The 18,825-nt window shown below is 35.8% G+C and overlaps 1 protein-coding gene across 1 annotated transcript in view; it reads right to left on the bottom strand.

Annotated features, from left to right (window-relative positions):
• Window positions 1-18,825, bottom strand: part of MAN2A1 (mannosidase alpha class 2A member 1) — a 200,723-nt gene that overhangs the window by 96,111 nt on the left and 85,787 nt on the right. Inside the window, exons 7-9 of the mRNA XM_027869175.1 lie at window positions 18,328-18,514; window positions 10,940-11,117; window positions 7,523-7,725 (exon numbers count right to left, since the gene is read on the bottom strand). Coding sequence (XP_027724976.1) covers window positions 7,523-7,725; window positions 10,940-11,117; window positions 18,328-18,514 — 568 coding nt within the window. The remainder of the gene's footprint in view (window positions 1-7,522; window positions 7,726-10,939; window positions 11,118-18,327; window positions 18,515-18,825) is intronic.

Here is an 18,825-nt window from a genome sequence, read left to right as displayed (position 1 = left end):
TCACTTTGTCCTCTGTTCTAACAGATTTAAGCAGTTTTCATTTATGATTTGTTGAAAAATAGTATCTAGGCATTATTTTCATGTTTTTTCAGGGACTGCAGTGATTCTTAAATTAACTCTGACATCTTTTCCTTTTTTTTTTTAAATATATTAGCTTATAATTTCTCATATTTTTCAATATTTTCATTTTTTCCCTAATATTTCTAGCTTTCTCATGGACTCAATTATTTCTTTCTGGACCATTTTAATTTTTAAGAAGTCCATTATCTGAGTAAGACTTACCACTTTTTCTTATAAATTTATTCTCTTTCCATTGCTTTCCTCCTGAACTTTTATTTCATTTTTTTGACACCATTTCATTTACATATTCATTTATCCTTTATGGAAAATCCATTTTCCCCCTTCTAAGTCACAGTTCTTATGGAGTTACACTCTTCTTCTAGTTTGGATTTTGAAGCTTTTCTAGACCTACAATAATTTTTTTATTCATACCAATAGTCACTGTCTTTCATTTATTCATCTCTCTAGCTTCAGTTGTTGATTTAAAATTTAATTTTGGGTGAGGTGATTGACCCTGCTTCTACCATGGTTCCCCTAGATCTTTAAGGTTCACTGTGCTGGATTTTCAGGATCCTCTATGTCTTAGGACTGATGAACTCAAGAGCCCCTGGGTCTTTCCTGGTCTGAGCACTGCTGCAATCCACTGGTTACTTCTGTTCCTGGGGGCTTCTAAACCGATCTAAGGCTAACCACAATGGAGTTCTTCTAACTACCCTGGGGCTCTCAGGTAAGGCCTTCCTTCTTTCTGCTTTTGACAGAGACTTGCAGGCCATCCAGATCTCTGGTCGCATTAGGTTCCTGGTTTCAGGGCCTGGTCTGGCACTGGCTTTTCTGGAAGGTCCCTTTCCTACATGGGCCTCTGGGTGACTATTTGAGGAGCTTTTGGGTGGATTAAGTTGTTTCTTTTCTTCTTCACTGAGTTTTTCATTCTTCAATCTAGTATGAATTTCAGGTTTGCTGAAGTAGGTATGTGGAAGCTAGGCAGTCAGCTTTCATTCAGGCAGCCATCAGGACCAGAAGTTCTCTGGAGAACTCATTTTCCTCTTCACCTCCAGCCCTCAGATTCCTTGTCTTCTTTCAAAGATCAACACAGATACCATCTCATATGTAAAGCTTTGTTTGGTTCTCACATTCCTCTGCTCGTTAATGCTTTCTCCTACCCCAAATTATTTATCAATATATACCTTTTGCCCTTCAGTAGCATATAAGTTACTTAAGAACAGGGACTGTCTTTTCTTTGCCTTTATATCTCCATTGCTTATGCACATGGTTGGAAAAATAAAACCTCTAGGGAACACTTCATTGATGCAGGAAATACTTCTATTGCCACTTACTGTTCTCTTTATTTCATATGTTACCAGGCAGAAACAATCACCAGTTAGTAGCAACAATGTGTGAGAATGCACCCAGCCTACCTAAAAATAGCTATGAGAGTGAAGGGAAAATGGTTTAATGTGATTTTGATGATTTATTCTAAATTACTTGGAAATCTTCTATCCATTCTTACCCTTAAAGATACGCAGATACAGAGAGCCCACATTCCCATGCATGTCCAACTCACTCTATATAAATGACTAAACAGATTTAACAACAATGCAACCGAAGAATACTCATGAAGCATAAAAACTATGATCTACTGAGTTCAAGGGACTTGGCTAGGCCCTGGATTTTCTTTTCTGTTCTTTTTTGTAGGCAATAGGGTTAAGTGACTTGCCCAAGGTCACACAGTTAGTACATGTCAAGTGGCTGAGGCCAGATTTGAACTCAGGTCCTCCTGACTCCATGGTTGGTGCTCTATCCACTGTGCCATCTAGCTTCCCCTAGGCACTGGGTTTTCACAGGTAACAGTTTGTCCCTTAAGGACTTCATATTCCAAAAAAAAAAAAAAAAAGGATGGGGGTTAAAAAAATTATTTAAAGGGAGTATGTGTTGGACAAAGGAGACTTAAGAAAAATGCAGTAAGAAAATTTAAAGGCCAGATGATTTTTAGTTGCAGTGATTAAATAAGGCTTCATGGAAGAAGTAGCAGCAACACTGGGAATTAAAAGATGATTTCAGCAAGTCAAAAGGAGGAATGAGTGCATTTTGGGTTTGGGTAAGCAAACAGAAAATTAGCAGAAGCAGCAGAGTAGTTCTCTCCTCCTCCCCAACCAGAAGCAATTAAGTAATTCTCTCCTCCTTCCCAACAAAAAGTAGTCTTTATTTCATTATTTTAAAAAAAATTATTTTAGCAATATTTTACAACATACTGAAAACTCAGTCTAGTCAAGGATGGGAAAAAGGTTAGAAATTAAAAGGAATAATTTCAATGTATATTTCTAAAAGAAAAGCTGCTCCCACAAAATTAAAAATCTAAATGTCACTTAATTCCATTACCAGAGAAGAGGAAAGCAATAGGCAAAATTTTGTCAACTTCACTATCTAGAAGGTCAGAGGCAAAGGAACATTCAAAATGGTCTTCAATGTGGTCAATTACGCTCATCTTTTCTGTAATAATTTCTGCCTCCCATTTTGTCGTAATGGGAACCTCCTTGGACTTCATCATAGCCACCACCTTGGTCTCCCAAAGTAGCTGCAACCACTTTGTACATTTTCAGTCTCAGTCAATTTGTTCCCCCTATAGCCACCTCCCTCAGACTTCAGCTCATTCTCATTCTTCACCAAAAATATCCTAGTAGGCAGTCTGACTGGAATATGTAATACACATATAAAATAAGGCTAGAAAGAAAGGCTGGAGTCAGGCTGTGAAAGGCCTTAAATGCCAGGATAAGGAATTTATATGTTTTCCTAAGATCAACATGGATTTTTGAGCAAAGGACTGACATAGACCTATGAATTAGGTCAAACCTAATTAAGAAAATTAATCTTCCAGCTGTATTAGAAATGAATTAAAGGACAGGGACAAAACCAGTTAGGAGGAACTATTACAATACACCAATTGATACGTAACTAAGATCTGAATTAAAGTGATGGCAGTAAGAGTAGAGAGATGAGGCAGACATGAAAAACTATTCTGCATGCAACACTAATAGTACTAGGCAACTGACCGGAAGCGAAGATTTAAGAAGAGGGGGAGTAGATAAACAAACTAAATAAAGGCAAAGTGGCTAGAAAGTTAAACCTGGAATAAGGAGGAATTGATTTTAGATACTGCCCAGGACATTTACCAATCCCTTTAACACCACCTAACTCCCAGAGCTGTTGTGGGGATAAAATGAGAGAACATTTGCAAAGTACTCTGTAAACCTTAAAGCTCTACAGAAATGTAATCTAACTATTCTTCTTCTATCTAAACGTAAGCTCATATCTTGTTTGATTTCTCCCTACACTTTGCCTCTTTAGGACATCTAATCCCTCTATCCCTCAGTACTTTCTCAAGCTATGTACCCTTGCTTTGACTTCTCCACTTCCTCCCTTCTCAAACCTAGAGCTAATTAGCTCAACTCCATACTGTACTTGATGATCACATCTCTGGCTCTTTTGTCCTGGCCTAATCAGAACCTTATATTACTCCCATCACTCACCTCTGCAACTCATATATCATGTTGATGAACAGAGCTGGTATAGTAGATCCACTAAGATTCATAGCATCTAATCTTAATTGGGCATTCTGCAATAAGGTAACCCTTTCACTCCTGTTTGAGTGGTTCCCTATCTCACTCCCAATAGAGGCCATTCTAAACCTCTCCTCATAACCTTCCACAATCTCAGTTCTCACCCTTACTGAGAAAATGAAGGCTATCCTCCTTGCATTCCCCCTTCTTACCTTCTCTTCATCTCAAAAAGCAAAAAACAAAAAACATTGCTTATACTTGTCCCCCATTTCCTTGCCATGTACTGCAATACACTCCCCTTCTTTTCAATATGGCTTCTGACTTCATCACTCCAATGAAAATGCTTTCTCCAAAATTACTATCCAGGGGCAGCGAGGTGGCACAGTGGATAGAGCTCTGGCCTTGGAGTCGGGAGGATCTGAGTTCAAATTCAACCTCAGATACTTGACACTTACTAGCCATGTGACCCTGGGCAAGTCATTTAACCCCACTGCTTAGCCAAAAAAGCAAAACAAAACAAAACAAAATACCCACATAAAACTTTACCATCCTTTCTTAAATGCCAAATATTATGATCTTTTCTCAGTCCTTCTGGACTTTCAACTGCATTTGACACTGTTGATTACCCTTTTCTCCTAGATACTCTCTCCTCTCAGGATTTTTGTGGTAATATTCTCTCCTGGTTTTTCCCTTTTAGCTTCATTTGATGACTTGTTGTGTGCCAGGATACCAAAGAAACAGGGAGACAGTGAATTAACCCCTTAAACTTCAACATCACCAACCAGGGCTATTGTGAGCAAGAAAACTGTGGTGAAGGACCAAAGAATTATAGATTAACTATGTTTTACAGACTGAACTGGGACCTATGAGCATTTTGGGCAAGAAGAATATGAAAGTGTTTTTTAGAACTTTGGTAGGGAGCTCCTGAGAATCCAGGAATCTACCTTACCAATTGCAGTTTTTAATCTGTTTTTATCTTACTGAATTGCTTTTTAACCACACACTGAGAACTGGTTCTACCTGGAGATATCTGAATATATTTTTATTAAATGTACTTGATCCATTGCATTAGATTTAGAACCAATTGAAACATGAAGCATAACATATCATTTCCCCTATCAGTTGGCATACCCCAATGCTCGTTTTTAGGAGCTTTTCTCATTTCTCTGTCCTCTCTCTTTCTCTCTGAACATATTAGCATCCATAGATTTCATTATCATCTCTTCAGATAACCCCCAGATCTATAACTGGTCACCTCTCTCCTGAGCTCAAGTCCTCTATCATCAACTGGCAGTTGGACATTTAAAACGAGAGATGCCATAAACGTCTCAAACTCAAAGCTTCTAAAGCAGAACTGGTTATCTCTTCCAAATATTCCTATTTCTGACCTTAGCAAAGTCATTTATCCTCTGTAAGCCTATCTCTGCATATGTAAACTAAGAGGTTTAAGTTCCCCTTTTTTAAGGGAACATATTAAGTTCCCTTCCAAGTCTAAGTCCCATGAATCTGTAAGTTGTAGATAAGCTGAGGATCTGAATTGGCAGAGGGAATTATCATACCAGGTATTCTCCAAAACTTATGAAATCATAGGTCAGAAAAACAATCATATTCAGAAATTTACAACAATTTTTGAAATTTTCTAAAAGATTTTCATCTTGAAAATGATATTAACAAAGGTTTCTTCGTCTTAAATGTGTAACATCTGTGACTTTTATATCCCTTAAATCAATATGCAAAAGAAATATTCTCTATTTTTAATAAAATATGAAAATTTACATTGGTATAAGACATAAAACTAATATCATAATTTGTAAAAATATAAAGTTGCATGATGAATTAGTAATACTAATCATTCTAGAACTGTAAAGGAATGGTACTGTCCACAAGTAACTGAATTTTATATTGTTATGAAAACTTTAATTTTCATTATTTTGGATGGAAATCTTGCCAAAATAGATTTAACTATTATTAAAATGGATATAATACCCATTTAATTTCTCCTTGGCTATAAATATTTATAATGATGGTCACAAATGCTTGTATAGCCAAAGTCTCACTAAAAAATGCTAACATATATTTTTTCAGTTGTTATGTTGTTTACTTTTTTTCATGGTCCTCATTTAAAGTCAGGCTATCAGCTAAAATTTCTTCATACTATCTGTATGTCTGTCACCCTTTCCCCTTTAAGATGATGTAACATGAGAAATAAGTACAGGTGTTTGGATTGGACTATATGTTTTCAGAAGTCCCAGACAACTCTGAGATTCTCTGATTATGAAACTACTCAAGCAAATTTTTTAATGCTCTATTGCAATTAAAAGTTAATAGGAAACTGGGAGAACAAGGAGTAATTTACTTGTCAGATTTATGGAGAATGGAAGAATTTATGACCAAACAAGAGATAGAGAAGATTATGAAATACAAAATGGATAATTTTGATTACATTAAATTGAAAAGTTTTTGCACACACAAAGCCAATGCAACCAAGATTAGGAGGGAAGCAGAAAACTGGGAATTTTTACAACCAGTGTCTCTGATAAAGACTTCATTTCTAAAATATATAGAGAACTGAGTCAAATTTATAAGAATGCAAGTCATTCCCCAACTGATAAATGGGTGTATGAACAGGTAGTTTTCAGAGGAAGAAATTAAAGCTATCTATAGTCATATGAAAAAATGTTGTACATCACTATTGACTACAGAAATGCAAATCAAAACAACTCCGAGGTACCACATCACACCTATCAGATTGGCTAACATGATAAAACAGGAAAATGATAAATGCTGGAGAAGATGTGGGAAAATTGGAACATTAATGCATTGCTGGTGGAGTTGTGAACTGATCCAACCAATTTGGAACTATGCCCAAAGGGCTATAAAAATGTGCATACTCTTTGACCCAGCAATACCACCTCTAGGGCTGTATCCCAAAGAGACCATACAAATGGGAAAAGGACCCACATGTACAAAAATATGTATAGAAGCTCTTCTTGTGGTGGCAAAGAATTGGAAATTGAGGGGATGCCCATCAGTTGGGGAATGGTTGAGCAAGGGGTGGTATATGAGTGTAATGAAACACTATTGTGCTATAAGAAATAATAAGCAGGCAGACTTCAGAAAAACCTGGAAAGACTTACATGAACTGATGCTGACTGAAGTAAAGAGAACCAAGAGAACATTGTACACAGTAATAGCAGCATTGTGCGATGACTAACTTATCTCTTCTTAGCAATGCAAGGATCTAAGACAACTCCAAAATACTCATGATGGAAAATGCTGTCCACATCCAGAAAAAGAACTATGGAGTCTGAATGCAAATCAAAGCATATTATTTGCTCTCTCTCTTTTTTCGGTTTCTTTCTTATGGTTTCTCCCATTGATTCTAATTCTTCTTTACAACATAACTAATGTGAAAATAGGTTTAATATAAATGCATATGTTGAGCCTACATCAATTTACATGCTGTCTTGGGGCAGGGGAAGGGGAGAGATGGGGAGAAAATTTGGAACTCAAAATCTTATGGAAGTGAATGTTGAAAACTAAAAATAAATACATACATTTATTATTTAAAAAAAAAATAAGATTTCACTGGAATCTGAGGGGTATTCCTAGGAGTAAAAGTGTTATCTCTTTAAAATATAGGCTTTTTACATCAATTTGGTTTCTTATTTCAGAGTTCTTCTTTATATTCTGGTCAGCTGTGGTTACTGGGTAGGTAACCTCCATATAAATGAAGCATTAATAAACATTATTTTAGCTGATACACAATTAGTATCATGTGGGGCAAGAAAGAAGGAAGAGAATCCAAGGATAAACCTTAGGATCTCCAATTAGCTCATTTATTACATAATTTGAATAAATAAAAATATTGCTCTATAGGACATAAGTTTTAAAATTGTTACACTTACCTTAAGTAAGACTCCATTATTCTATCCATTCGTTTATAGAAGGGTCTTGATGTAAAATATCCACTCCAATAATGATCATCTCTGTCAGCATATGTGAAGAAATCTCCACTCAGAACGGGAAATAATGATTTAGTAGTTTTTTGGTGTTTTGTATCTACTTTATGCAAGGCATCAAAATAATCGGATAAAGTGCCAAATTGAATCTGTTTTTAAAAAGAAAGTAATATAATAATTATTATCTTCAACTAATAGTTCAGGAATTTTAAAGTGGGAACAAAAATTTCAATGATAAGTGTTTGGGGTGAAAATACTGCTTCAACACATACTTTGGATAATCAGAGGCATTTTAATAAAATGTGGCAAATACTAAATAATGCTTGCTCTCTTATTTATAACAAATCGCAAATTACCAAAATAGATTTTATATGCACCTAGTTTGAATATATGCACAAAACTGTTGGAAAAAAATTAGATGCTAAAGTAAAAACCACTTAACTTCTAAATGTATGGTTCTTAATCTCTCTATCTGAAAGTGACAAGTAGGAAACCCAGAACTCAGGATTTTGTAAATCAAGACAGAAAGAAGGTGAGAAACAGAATATTACACAAGTTTAAGAAATAACTCTGATTAACAGGCTTCAAAAATGTGAGAACTTAAGGTTTAGTGGAAAGGAAGATCTAATAGGGCAACAAGTCATAAAAAGAGATTGTTTAGAAACTATTATCTGTCCATGAGAATAGCATGAGTACAAAATATAAACAATGAAAAAATGTGATCCAGTTATCCATTTAAAACAACATAATTAAATCAAATTTTACTGACTAGTGATTAAAACTGTTTAAATTTTTGAAAAGCATTTGCAGGTGACATTTAACTTTAATACATACGAGGGGAAAAACATGGGCTTGCACCTGACAGTCTTTTATAAATATATTAAAAACATGCAATGTATACATTAATGGTATTTCTATGGACACTCCCTAAACTAGGGCTTCCTAATCTTTCTGGTATCAGAGACCCATTCTCACAATAACAGTTTTAGATTCACAAAATAAAATACTTAGGCTTATAAGAGAAAGTGATTATACTGAGTTACCAAAATATTTTTTTCCCAAACTCCAGCCCCCCAAAAAACAGTAAGTTCATGAAAGCAAGATTTAAGAATCCTTGCTTTATACATGTAAGTTAGTTATCCATTTCATGATCTCATAATTTTTGCATGCAATGCATATGAATAAGTATATACACAAAAATCATCTGTCACATTTTTCTTGCTTTCTTCTTCATTAATTTTCTACAAAGTGAAGAGTAAGTTCCAATGAGAAACCAACACCTTCAAAATTCAGAACCTTCATTTGAAATGTAAAGGAATACTATAACCGTATAAATGCAAGCAAATCAAGAGTGCCTTGGGAATCAAATTCTATCTATTCACTTAGTATTGCTTTGATAAAGGAGAAGTCACTCTGGAGTGGCAAAAGCCTGAAACACAAGGCATATGCATATGTAAGGATTTTAGCAGGAAGGAACACAAAGCAACAATCAGAAAGGTTAATAAATATGGAAGTAAAGTCACGAATAAGGTTCAATAGGAATCATTAGACTAAACAGGTGGAAGTCTAGTTACTATTTGAATTACATTAGCAAATACAAAGTCATTTCACCTCTCTAGGTCTCATTTTCTTCATCTGTAAAATGAAAAGCGTTAGACTAGGAGATATCAAAGATCTCTTCTAGCTCTAACATTGGGTACATATAGGACAAATAATTAATGGTTACAATGGAATGAACACCTTTTCCAAATGCTTTGATTAAAGGTTGCTATTAGTGTGCAGGCTGATATTTCTTTTTTGTCAGATTAAAAGAAGAGTGATTTAGGCAATAAATTAAAAAATCAGAACAACAAATTTAAATTAAACTGTTAAGATACAGCATAGACTCTGTTTTTACCTTTTTTTTTTTTTTTAAAATATGACCAGTGTTTAACATAGTGCCTGGCACACAAGCAGTTGCTGAATAAATGCTAACTGAATTAACATTTAAAAGAAAAAATCATCTATTGGTATCACAATAGATTAAAAATACAAATAAAGACAAGATGAATTTTTCAATTGATGCTTGGTGCTCTGGGCTTTTAAATAAATATCTAAGATATCTGATATACTGATTCTTTATATAAGATGTGTATCGTTTTAAATTATTTTATTTTGGTTCTCTGGGTAAAAAAAGGAAATTATATCAATAATTCAAGTTCTCAATATTTACAACTGTGCATGAATATGTGTGTTAAACACATGATAAATACACATTAATGCCAATTGCAACTTGCTTCATATAGTATTGAAATGAAAAGCTTTTTCCACTTTCTCATTAAGAGGATGCTCTAAGTTGAGCATTTCTGATCACCTGAGAGCAACACAACTGGATTTATTCTCTCAGCATCGATGTCACATTCATGTTAAGCTCATCTACCCCAACAAAAAACTCAATCACATGAACAAAAAAAAAAAACCGTCAAGAGAAAAATTATACCATTAGAATCACTATGCCCTGATATTTTCAATCAAATAAGAGGTAAATTCTCCACTCCTTAAGAAAAAAAAAATCAGAACCCAAATACAAAGTTTTTTTGGCCAATAAGCATTTACAATACTTACTATGTGCCAGGCACTGTGCTAAGCACTAGAAATACAAAAAAAAAAACAAAAATTTTTTAAAGTCCCCACCCTCAAGGAGTGTACTTTATCCTGGGAGAGACAACAAGTAAAGAACCAGGCAATATGAGACAAACAAAGTAGATGAAGGAAATCTGAAAGGGGAAGGCATAGGCTTCCTGGAGAAGATTCCCACCTTTTAAGTCTAGTCTTGAAGGAAGCCAGAGGAAACTAAGGGGCAGATGCACAGAGATGGGGAGGTAGAGTATTCCAAACATGGGGCCACAGATACAAGAAATGGAAGGCTGCATTGAAGGACCTGCAAGTTAAGCTTGCATAGTTCAGAGATGTCCAACTCAGTGTAGTTCAGAGGTGTCAGCCTCTTAGTATTATGGTTTCTTTCAGCCAGAACCAGTTTGAAATGGAATTGGGAAATGTTTAGCAAAATACAATACAACACAGATAATGCTAATCTGTGTTTTTCTAAGTCAACATAGAGCCCAGAGAGATCCCTTTCTATTTGAATCTGACTGGCATAGTTGGATCATAGAGAGTATGGAGAAGAATAAGGTTTAAGAAGGCTGAAAAAGCAGGAAGGGAACAGGACATTAAGAATTTTAAATCCCGGACAGAGGACTTTATATTTTATACAAAATCTAAATTGTAAAAAAGAGAGAAATGCAATGCAAAGAAATTAGAGCAGTTTCATTAAGAAACCTCAACTTTAACTTTATCATTTATATCTAAATATTTTCAAATTACCTTGACATGTAATTCAGGCTGAGAATTCAAATAATCAAAAATTCTCTGGTAATTCTGGTACTGCTGATCCCATTCTGAGCTTTCACTATAACGGAAATCATCTCCTAGAGGAGCCAAGAGCACTTTAGTACGGAAAAGTTTTGACTTCTTTCTGTACTGGTCTAACAACATCCGTGCCCTTTAAAAACAAAATCAGTTTAATAAAATTTAGAATAAGGAAAAAAGTCACTGGATAAAAAGAAAAAAAAGTTATAAATACTGCAAAATGGTACATGCTTTTTATATGTGTACATGAGACAAAAATGGTAGTAATAAATGAAAGATTAAATTCCAATATAAATAAATTTGCTGTAAGAATGATATATTTTAAATTTTTTATCTAACTCATATACTTTTATTTCACATTCATTTCCAAATATATCTCTCCTTTCCTCTTCAAATCTCTAACCTCTCCAGTCCTTGGGGGAAAAAAGGATTTTAAAAGAAAACAGTTTAGCAAAACCATCCCATTTATCAATCATCAAACATATTAAATAATTAATGCTCATAGTTCGCCATGTCTCCAAGAAAAAGTGGGAGTTAAATTTTTCTCTGCTCTACTCCAAAGTAAAAAAGTGATAAAAACATAACATTCCTTTTCTTTTTTATTGTTCTTTGAACTTAGAATGTTGTAGATACTGTATATTTTGTTACTCTGGTTTTCACTTAATTCTATAATCTGAGGTGTAGAACTGCTATTCACCTTTCATTCCTGCTTTTTTCATTATTTCTCATAAGAGTCTATTCCTTTTTTTTTTCATCTCAAATGAATGTGACGTTCCTTAAGCTCTGACCAGCTTTCTCTCTCCTTAAGTGACTACAGTGGCCAAATTAGTTCCAAGATCAAATAAAAATTCCAGTGCATGGCATTTAAAGTCCTTCCAAAATGTAGCTCCCACTTAGTTATATATTACTACACCTACACACACACACACACACACACACACACACAGGCTATGATGAAACCAAACTGGTCGTCTTGTTTCTCACACATGACATTCCATCTACAATCTCCATAGCTTTAGACTTCATGCCTCCCATTCCTAGAAAGCATTCCTTTCTCACTTCCACTCGTTATTCAAAATACCAATACTGTCTCCCTACAAATCTGTATCTTTTGCTTAGGTTTCCTTTATTACAATTTTTATTACTTTTTGGCTTACAAAGGATAAGGTTAGAAGTTTTGCTTTTGAAAATTTATAAATTCTTTGCATCCAACATGAAGACACTATGTGAGGCAAAGAAATACATTTTGTTGTGTTGTTCAGTCATTTCAATCATGTCTGACTCTGTGACTCCCTTTGGGGTTTTCTTGACAAAGATACTGGAATGGTTGTTATTTCCTTTTTCATTTCACAGATAAGGAAACTGAGGCAAACAGAGTTAAGAGACTTGCCCACTGTCTGAGACCAGATTTGAACTCAGAAGGATCAGACTTCCTGACTCCAGGTCTACCATTCTATCCACTGCACCAACCTCGTTGCTATTACGTTCAAGGAGATACCATAGGTTTTAGTTATCTAAACTCTCCATCATTTTCTTCAACTGTTTTCCTTTTTACCTGTTATATTAGCTCTAAGAAAAGATATCTATTACAAATACTGCAGAAATGATGTTTTTTTGCTATTCAGTTTTTTTTTTTTTTACTTTATTAAATCAGATACTACACTACTTGGTATAAATGCTTAGTTAGTAATTGTTTTCACCTGTGGTATCTTTAAGTATAATGTAATTTCACTAGCTATCTCTTGATATTGTAAATAATGATTTTTGCTTGTCTAACACCATGGTAACTCCTACTTTCTGGAACCACCTACCAGAGTAATTGTTTTTCAGTTATTTCCATTTTTTATGAATCTGTATTTTCTGATGTTTTTCTTAAATATCGCAAATTTTTCTTATCCATTCTGCCATTGAATTTCATTTTATTCAGATGTTTAATCTATTCATGTTTAAGGTTATGATTATTAGGCTTGTGCTTTCCTACATCTGTGACTTTGGTATTGACTTTTCTTCCTTTCTTTTAAGTGAGCACTCTGTCCCTGCAAATAACTTTGCTTCTAGTACTTTAATGTTAGTCTTTTCCCATGGAATCTTCTCCCTTCAACTATTCACATTTACCTGTCTTATTTAAAATCCTATTAATTTACTTAAATGGTTAATTTTATATGTGTCATCTATCCCCATACACTTTTCAACCTTTCCTTTGCCACCTAGAGAAGTATATGATTCGAAACTGTCCCTTTCTGTGATCCTTCCCTCTAATATCTTAACATTCTGGTTTGGCACTCTTTAACAAAAAAAAAAAAAAAAAATTCACTTAATTTGTTCTGCTTTTTCTATTGACTTTGATTCTGATTTCTGTTTTCCTACTTGTGCCTTAAACATTCTTTCTCCAATATCAAATTTGAGTGCCCTCCTCTTTCTTATTTCTAGGTTATTCCATTTCTAGAACTTTCCTAATCCTTCCCCTTGAGCATATTTAAATTTTATTTTTATTTTCTTTTAATGGGACCTTTTATTCTTGACTATGCTTCATACTTAGAAATATTAATTAATGAAGCAAGTTGTGTACACAACTTGCAGCTGAAAACTTCCATATGTGGGCTCCTCCATTAGATTGTGAGCTCCTTGAAAGCAGTCTTGCTTTTCTATATGTATCCCTAGTGTGTGGCACAGTGCTTTATACATAGTAATCACTTAATATAAACTTTAATCATTCTTTCATATGGTGGGAGCTACCCTAAATACTGGAACACAGGGCCTGCCCTTACAGCAATCTCACTGCTGCTACGCATAGCCATAGCTCTAGATGCACACTAGGCTTGGTAGGAATCATATAGATAGATAGAGATATACAGATATGTTTCTCTCCCCTACATTAAAGGATCAAGGGATTGGAAGGCATGGTATAGACAAAGAGGCAGATTCTGTAAGGGAAGGCAGAGGGAGAAGTAAAAAGCCAATAGATTACGGTTAGATAAGGGTAATGGAGTGCTCAGGCCCCAGCCCTAAGATCATGCCTCTAGAAATCTCCCAATTTCTTAGTAGGCCCCTGTCTGTGAGAAAAATTTTTTTCTCGTTGCAGAACACAGAGGGGTGCCTGACCCAAGGTGATGGCAAGATCAAGGGTATGACCACCATTATGTGTGGCTGAGGTAGGGTGGAAGAGTAGCTAGTGGGAAGTAAGCAGGTTGAGGAATTGAATCCTTAGGGTTTTGGAGGGAGTCAATATGTATGCTGAAGTCCCCTAGTATGAGGGCAAAAGTTGAAGAGAGGAGAAATATTGCTAAGCATGTAAAAAACTCATTGAGGAAAGAAGAGGAGTGACACCTTGAATCTATAGACAACAACTACTATGATTTGGATCATGTAGTAGATCTGAACAGCATGAACCTCAAAGGAGGAGATGTTACTGACAGATAGAGGTAGAAGAACCTGGAAGAAGTATTACAACTCCCTTGCCTCAACCAGTTAACTAAGGAGAATGAATGAAGGTTCAGCCAGTACAGTTCAGCCAGTAAGGTTGTGTCATCTGACGGAGACAGATTTCAGTAATAACTAGCAGACAGAAGAAGTGGGAGAGGAAAAGATTTAGGATAAAAAGAAGTTTGTTACCTATAGAACAGGCACTCCATAGGGCAAAGTGAAAGGGCTAAGTGGTATTCAGTTAAAATTTGGGGGTGGGAGGTTTGGAGGGGGTGTTATGGCGAGAGAGGCAGTGGAAAACAGAATTTACATAATGATCTACACATTTCAGAATGACTGGGATGTGAAGGGTATGACCAGGTGTGAGAATGTTCAACACCGAGTCACTCTTTCCAACAGATGCTGGAGATCAGCTGAAGGCACATGCAGCCTAAGATGGGAGGTAGGAAGTCAGAGAGGGGTCTCAGCTTCTCTACTCCTCTTCCCTCTTAAGGGTGTAGATTAGGCAGAAAAAGGGTGAAGCAGTCTAACCTGCACAACAGAAACTTCTTATTCTGCCAGATCACTTCAGCCCTGAAACTCACACTTCTTCAGGACTCTTTTCCTGAGGCTCCCTACTCCTACAGATTAGAGGACAGAGACCTCTCCGCTGTGGATCCAGAGCTACTCCACTTTGAGAATCACCTCCATTTTGTTTACACATAGATGTTTTGTATGGGGCAGCTAGGTGATGCAGTGGACAGAACGCTGGACCTACAGTCAGGAAGACTTATTATCCTGAAGTCAAATATGACCTCAGACACTTATTAGATGTGTGACTCTACGGAAGTCGCTTAACCCTAGTTTCCTCTTCTGTAAAATGAGCTGGAGAAGGAAATAGCAAACCACTCCAGCATCTCTACCAAGAAAACTCCAAATGGGGTCACAAAGCATTGGGGACAACTAAAAAACAACAAATATGTCTATATTCTCCCATTAGTACTTCCAATGCAATAACCCAAAATAGAAACAGCCTAATCCCTCACATCTTGTTATACAGAAACCTCTAATCCTAAAACTGGTAAAGATCAGCCTCAAGCCCCAGCTACAGGGACCTAGATCAATGAACATTTACCTTATCCCCACTCCTCTCCAGACTTACAAAAACACTGGTCCTTCACTGAACAGTGTGATTCTACTGGACCAGGAGAGCCACCCTTGCTGGCTAAACTCGAAAAACCTTGGTTGGCTTACAAATTCCTGGTCCAATTACTCCAATTATTCCTGTCCTTCCATACCTCTGAGAACCTCCATTTGAGGATGGAGCCCAGACCAGTCATCTCTTCATATCTCAAGTAGCTGTAACTCCTCTGGACTTCTGCATCAAACAACCCCCTGCCCCAACTTGTCCTATCTCGCCACTCCTGATTTTCTGTTTGGGTTTTTTGTTGTTGCTGTTGTCTTTCCTCATTAAATTATAAACTCCTTGAGGGCAGAGATAGTCTTTTGCCTTTTTCCGTATCCCTAGAACTTAGCTCAACGTCTGGCTTAGCAGGCACATGCTTAATAAATGTTCAAAACCTAACTGACTCACTTTCTTCTTAACTCTCTAGAGCAGAGGTATTATATATTCAGCCCAAAGACCATGCAGCCCACAACACTTTTGAGTACGGCTCAAATGAGATTAAGATGTAATTGGGATAATCTTTAACAGAAAAATAAAAATACAACAAAACACAGATAATATTACATTTTAAAACTAAGTCTCATGTGAGCCTCAGGGATCTCCACATATGGATTAGTAGACCCCATTTCTACATCACTGAGTTTAACATCACTGCTCTAGAGTTTGGCTTCTCACCCAATCATTCAGCCCAAATTGCTCTATTCAAAGTACCAATGATCTCTTAATTCCAAAATTCAATAGCCTTTTCTCAATCCTCTCATCCTTATTGACCTCTATGTAGCCTTTCTGTTGATCATTCTCCTGACCTTAATATTCTCTCTCCTTTAGATGTTTTTGTGATACCATCTGCTTCTGGTTCTTCTTCTCCTATCAATCTGATCCCTCCTTTCCAGTCTCCTTTGATGTATCTGCATCCCTGACACACTCAATAAACAGGTGTGTCCACCAAGACTCCGTCCTGGTCTGTTCCTCTTTTATCCTGTGCCATCTTCTTTTCTCCCCCTATAAATCTTCACTTGGTGATCTCATCAGCTCTCATGGATTTTAATTACTATCTCTATTTTGAAGATTCTCAAATCTACCTATCTCAGAATATTCATTATCTTTCCCCCTAAACTCTACCCCTCCTACTGCCTTCCCTATTATTGTAGAATGCAACATCATCCTCCTATTCCATCAGGTTTGCAATCTAGAGGTCCTGGACTCCCCACTATCTTTCATTCCCCCCATATAAAGTAAGTTGCCAAAGTCTACTGATTTCACAATTGCAATATACAGTACACCTTCTCTCTTGTGATACTGCCATCACCCTGATGCAGGCTCTCATCACCTAACATCTCAACTATCTCAATAGCCTCTGCTGTTTGGTCTGCCTGCTCCAAATCTCTCCCCACTGCAATCCAAATTCCACTCAGCCAGCAAAATGATTTTTTTTTTAAAGCGCAGATCCGATCATATCATTCCTTTACTTAATAAATTTCAGTAGCTCTCTGTCACTTTCAAGATCAAAAATAAAGTCCTCTGTTCATAATTCAAACCCCTTCATCACCTTTGCCCTCTCCCCATACCCTTCAATCAATTGACAATGGCCTTCCTGCTGTTATTTATACAAGATCCTCTAGCTCCTCAGTGGGTATTTTCACTGGCTGTCACTCATGCATTAAATGTTCTCCCTCCTCATCATCCCCCCTCCTGGCTTCCTTCAAGTTCAAACTAAAATTCCATCTTCTTTAGGAAACTTTTCCCAAACCCCTCTTATTTCTAGTCCCTCTTTTCTGTTGATTATTCCCTATGTATCCTATGTATAGCTTGTTTATACATAATTATTAGCATGTTTTGTTTATAATAAAGGCAATCAATTCAACAGACATTTATTAACTGCCTAATATGTGCAAAGGACCAAACTAGATACTGAAAAATTGAAATACAGAATCATACATCCTATTCTCATTGCGTCAACAATCTAAGAAGCAATAAAATGAAAAGAAACTCAGTATTATATGCTTAATTATAATGAGATTCATTACTAGCATGATCTTTATTAAAATAATAACATTAGTCACTCATATAGTATTGAATTAAATGTTTATTAAATGTAAATACTAACATTTTTCTCTAACTCAGAAAACACAGTTTAAAGAATTGTGCAACACAGAGGATATCTCAAAAGTCTTAGTGAGCTTGAAGCTATTAGAATTTAAGCTTAAGCAGTTTAAGTTAAAATTTAGCATTAGCTTCAAACTGCACTAAATCTTTTCAATCCTGATCACTGGAATTACTCTTAAACACAATAATAATTAAGTAATTAACATTTTCAAATACAATAAATGTATCTTAATGGCAATATTTTTTATCACTTTTGTGAAGAACTAAGTTAAATGACCAAAGTGTATACCATGAATTATATATGGCAGAAGCCAGTAAAGGAGACAGGGATAAGAATGGAAAAAACTGGGGCAGCTAGGTGGCACAGTGGATAGAGCACTGACCCTGAAGTTAGGAGGACCTGAGTTCAAATCTGGCCTCAGACCAAACACTCACTTACTACATGTGTGACCCTGGGCAAGTCACTTAACCCCAACTGCCTGAAACAAACAAACAAAACAAAGAATGGATAAAACTGGACCTATAGTATAAAGAACTGTTTTTATCAATTCCATTAACATGTTAATATAATATTAATTGAATACTTTATTGTGCAGAAAACATTTTATGAAAGAAAAAGAATGCAGAAATTAGCAAAGTTTAAGAGTACCTGTGATTGACATTTCCTTGATGTATTGCTTCTGGAGGCACTCTCCAGGGACAGCTGATTCTACCTCCAGGAAGTCGTTTAAAATCAAACTGGCAACATATTTTAGGATCAGGCCCACAAGTGTGAGGGACATCATAACTATAAAATGGCATCATATGGCAAAATATATCTGTACTAGATCCCAAATCTAAAATTAAGAATACAACAATAAATATTATTAACAATGTTTCTCCAAAGTTCTCTAAAATTTTTATTTAATTTTTTGGGGGCAGGGTGTTTGAGAGGGGCATGGAACTACTGGAACTAATTTCACAGGTATAGTCAGTCCATGAACATTTACTAAGTGACTACTATTGTACGAGTAACTGCGCTAACCAACAGAGATACAAAAAGGGGCAAGACCGTGCCAGCCCTCAAGGAGAGCACAATGTAATAAGGGAGACAACTAGCAAATAAAAATATAGAAACAAGAAAAATATATAATACCTAGGAAATAAC

This window comes from Vombatus ursinus, unplaced genomic scaffold, assembly GCF_900497805.2.
Source record: "Vombatus ursinus unplaced genomic scaffold, bare-nosed wombat genome assembly UNPS02014792.1, whole genome shotgun sequence".
Classification (NCBI taxonomy): domain Eukaryota; kingdom Metazoa; phylum Chordata; class Mammalia; order Diprotodontia; family Vombatidae; genus Vombatus; species Vombatus ursinus.
This window is presented reverse-complemented; position numbering and strand designations above follow the sequence as displayed.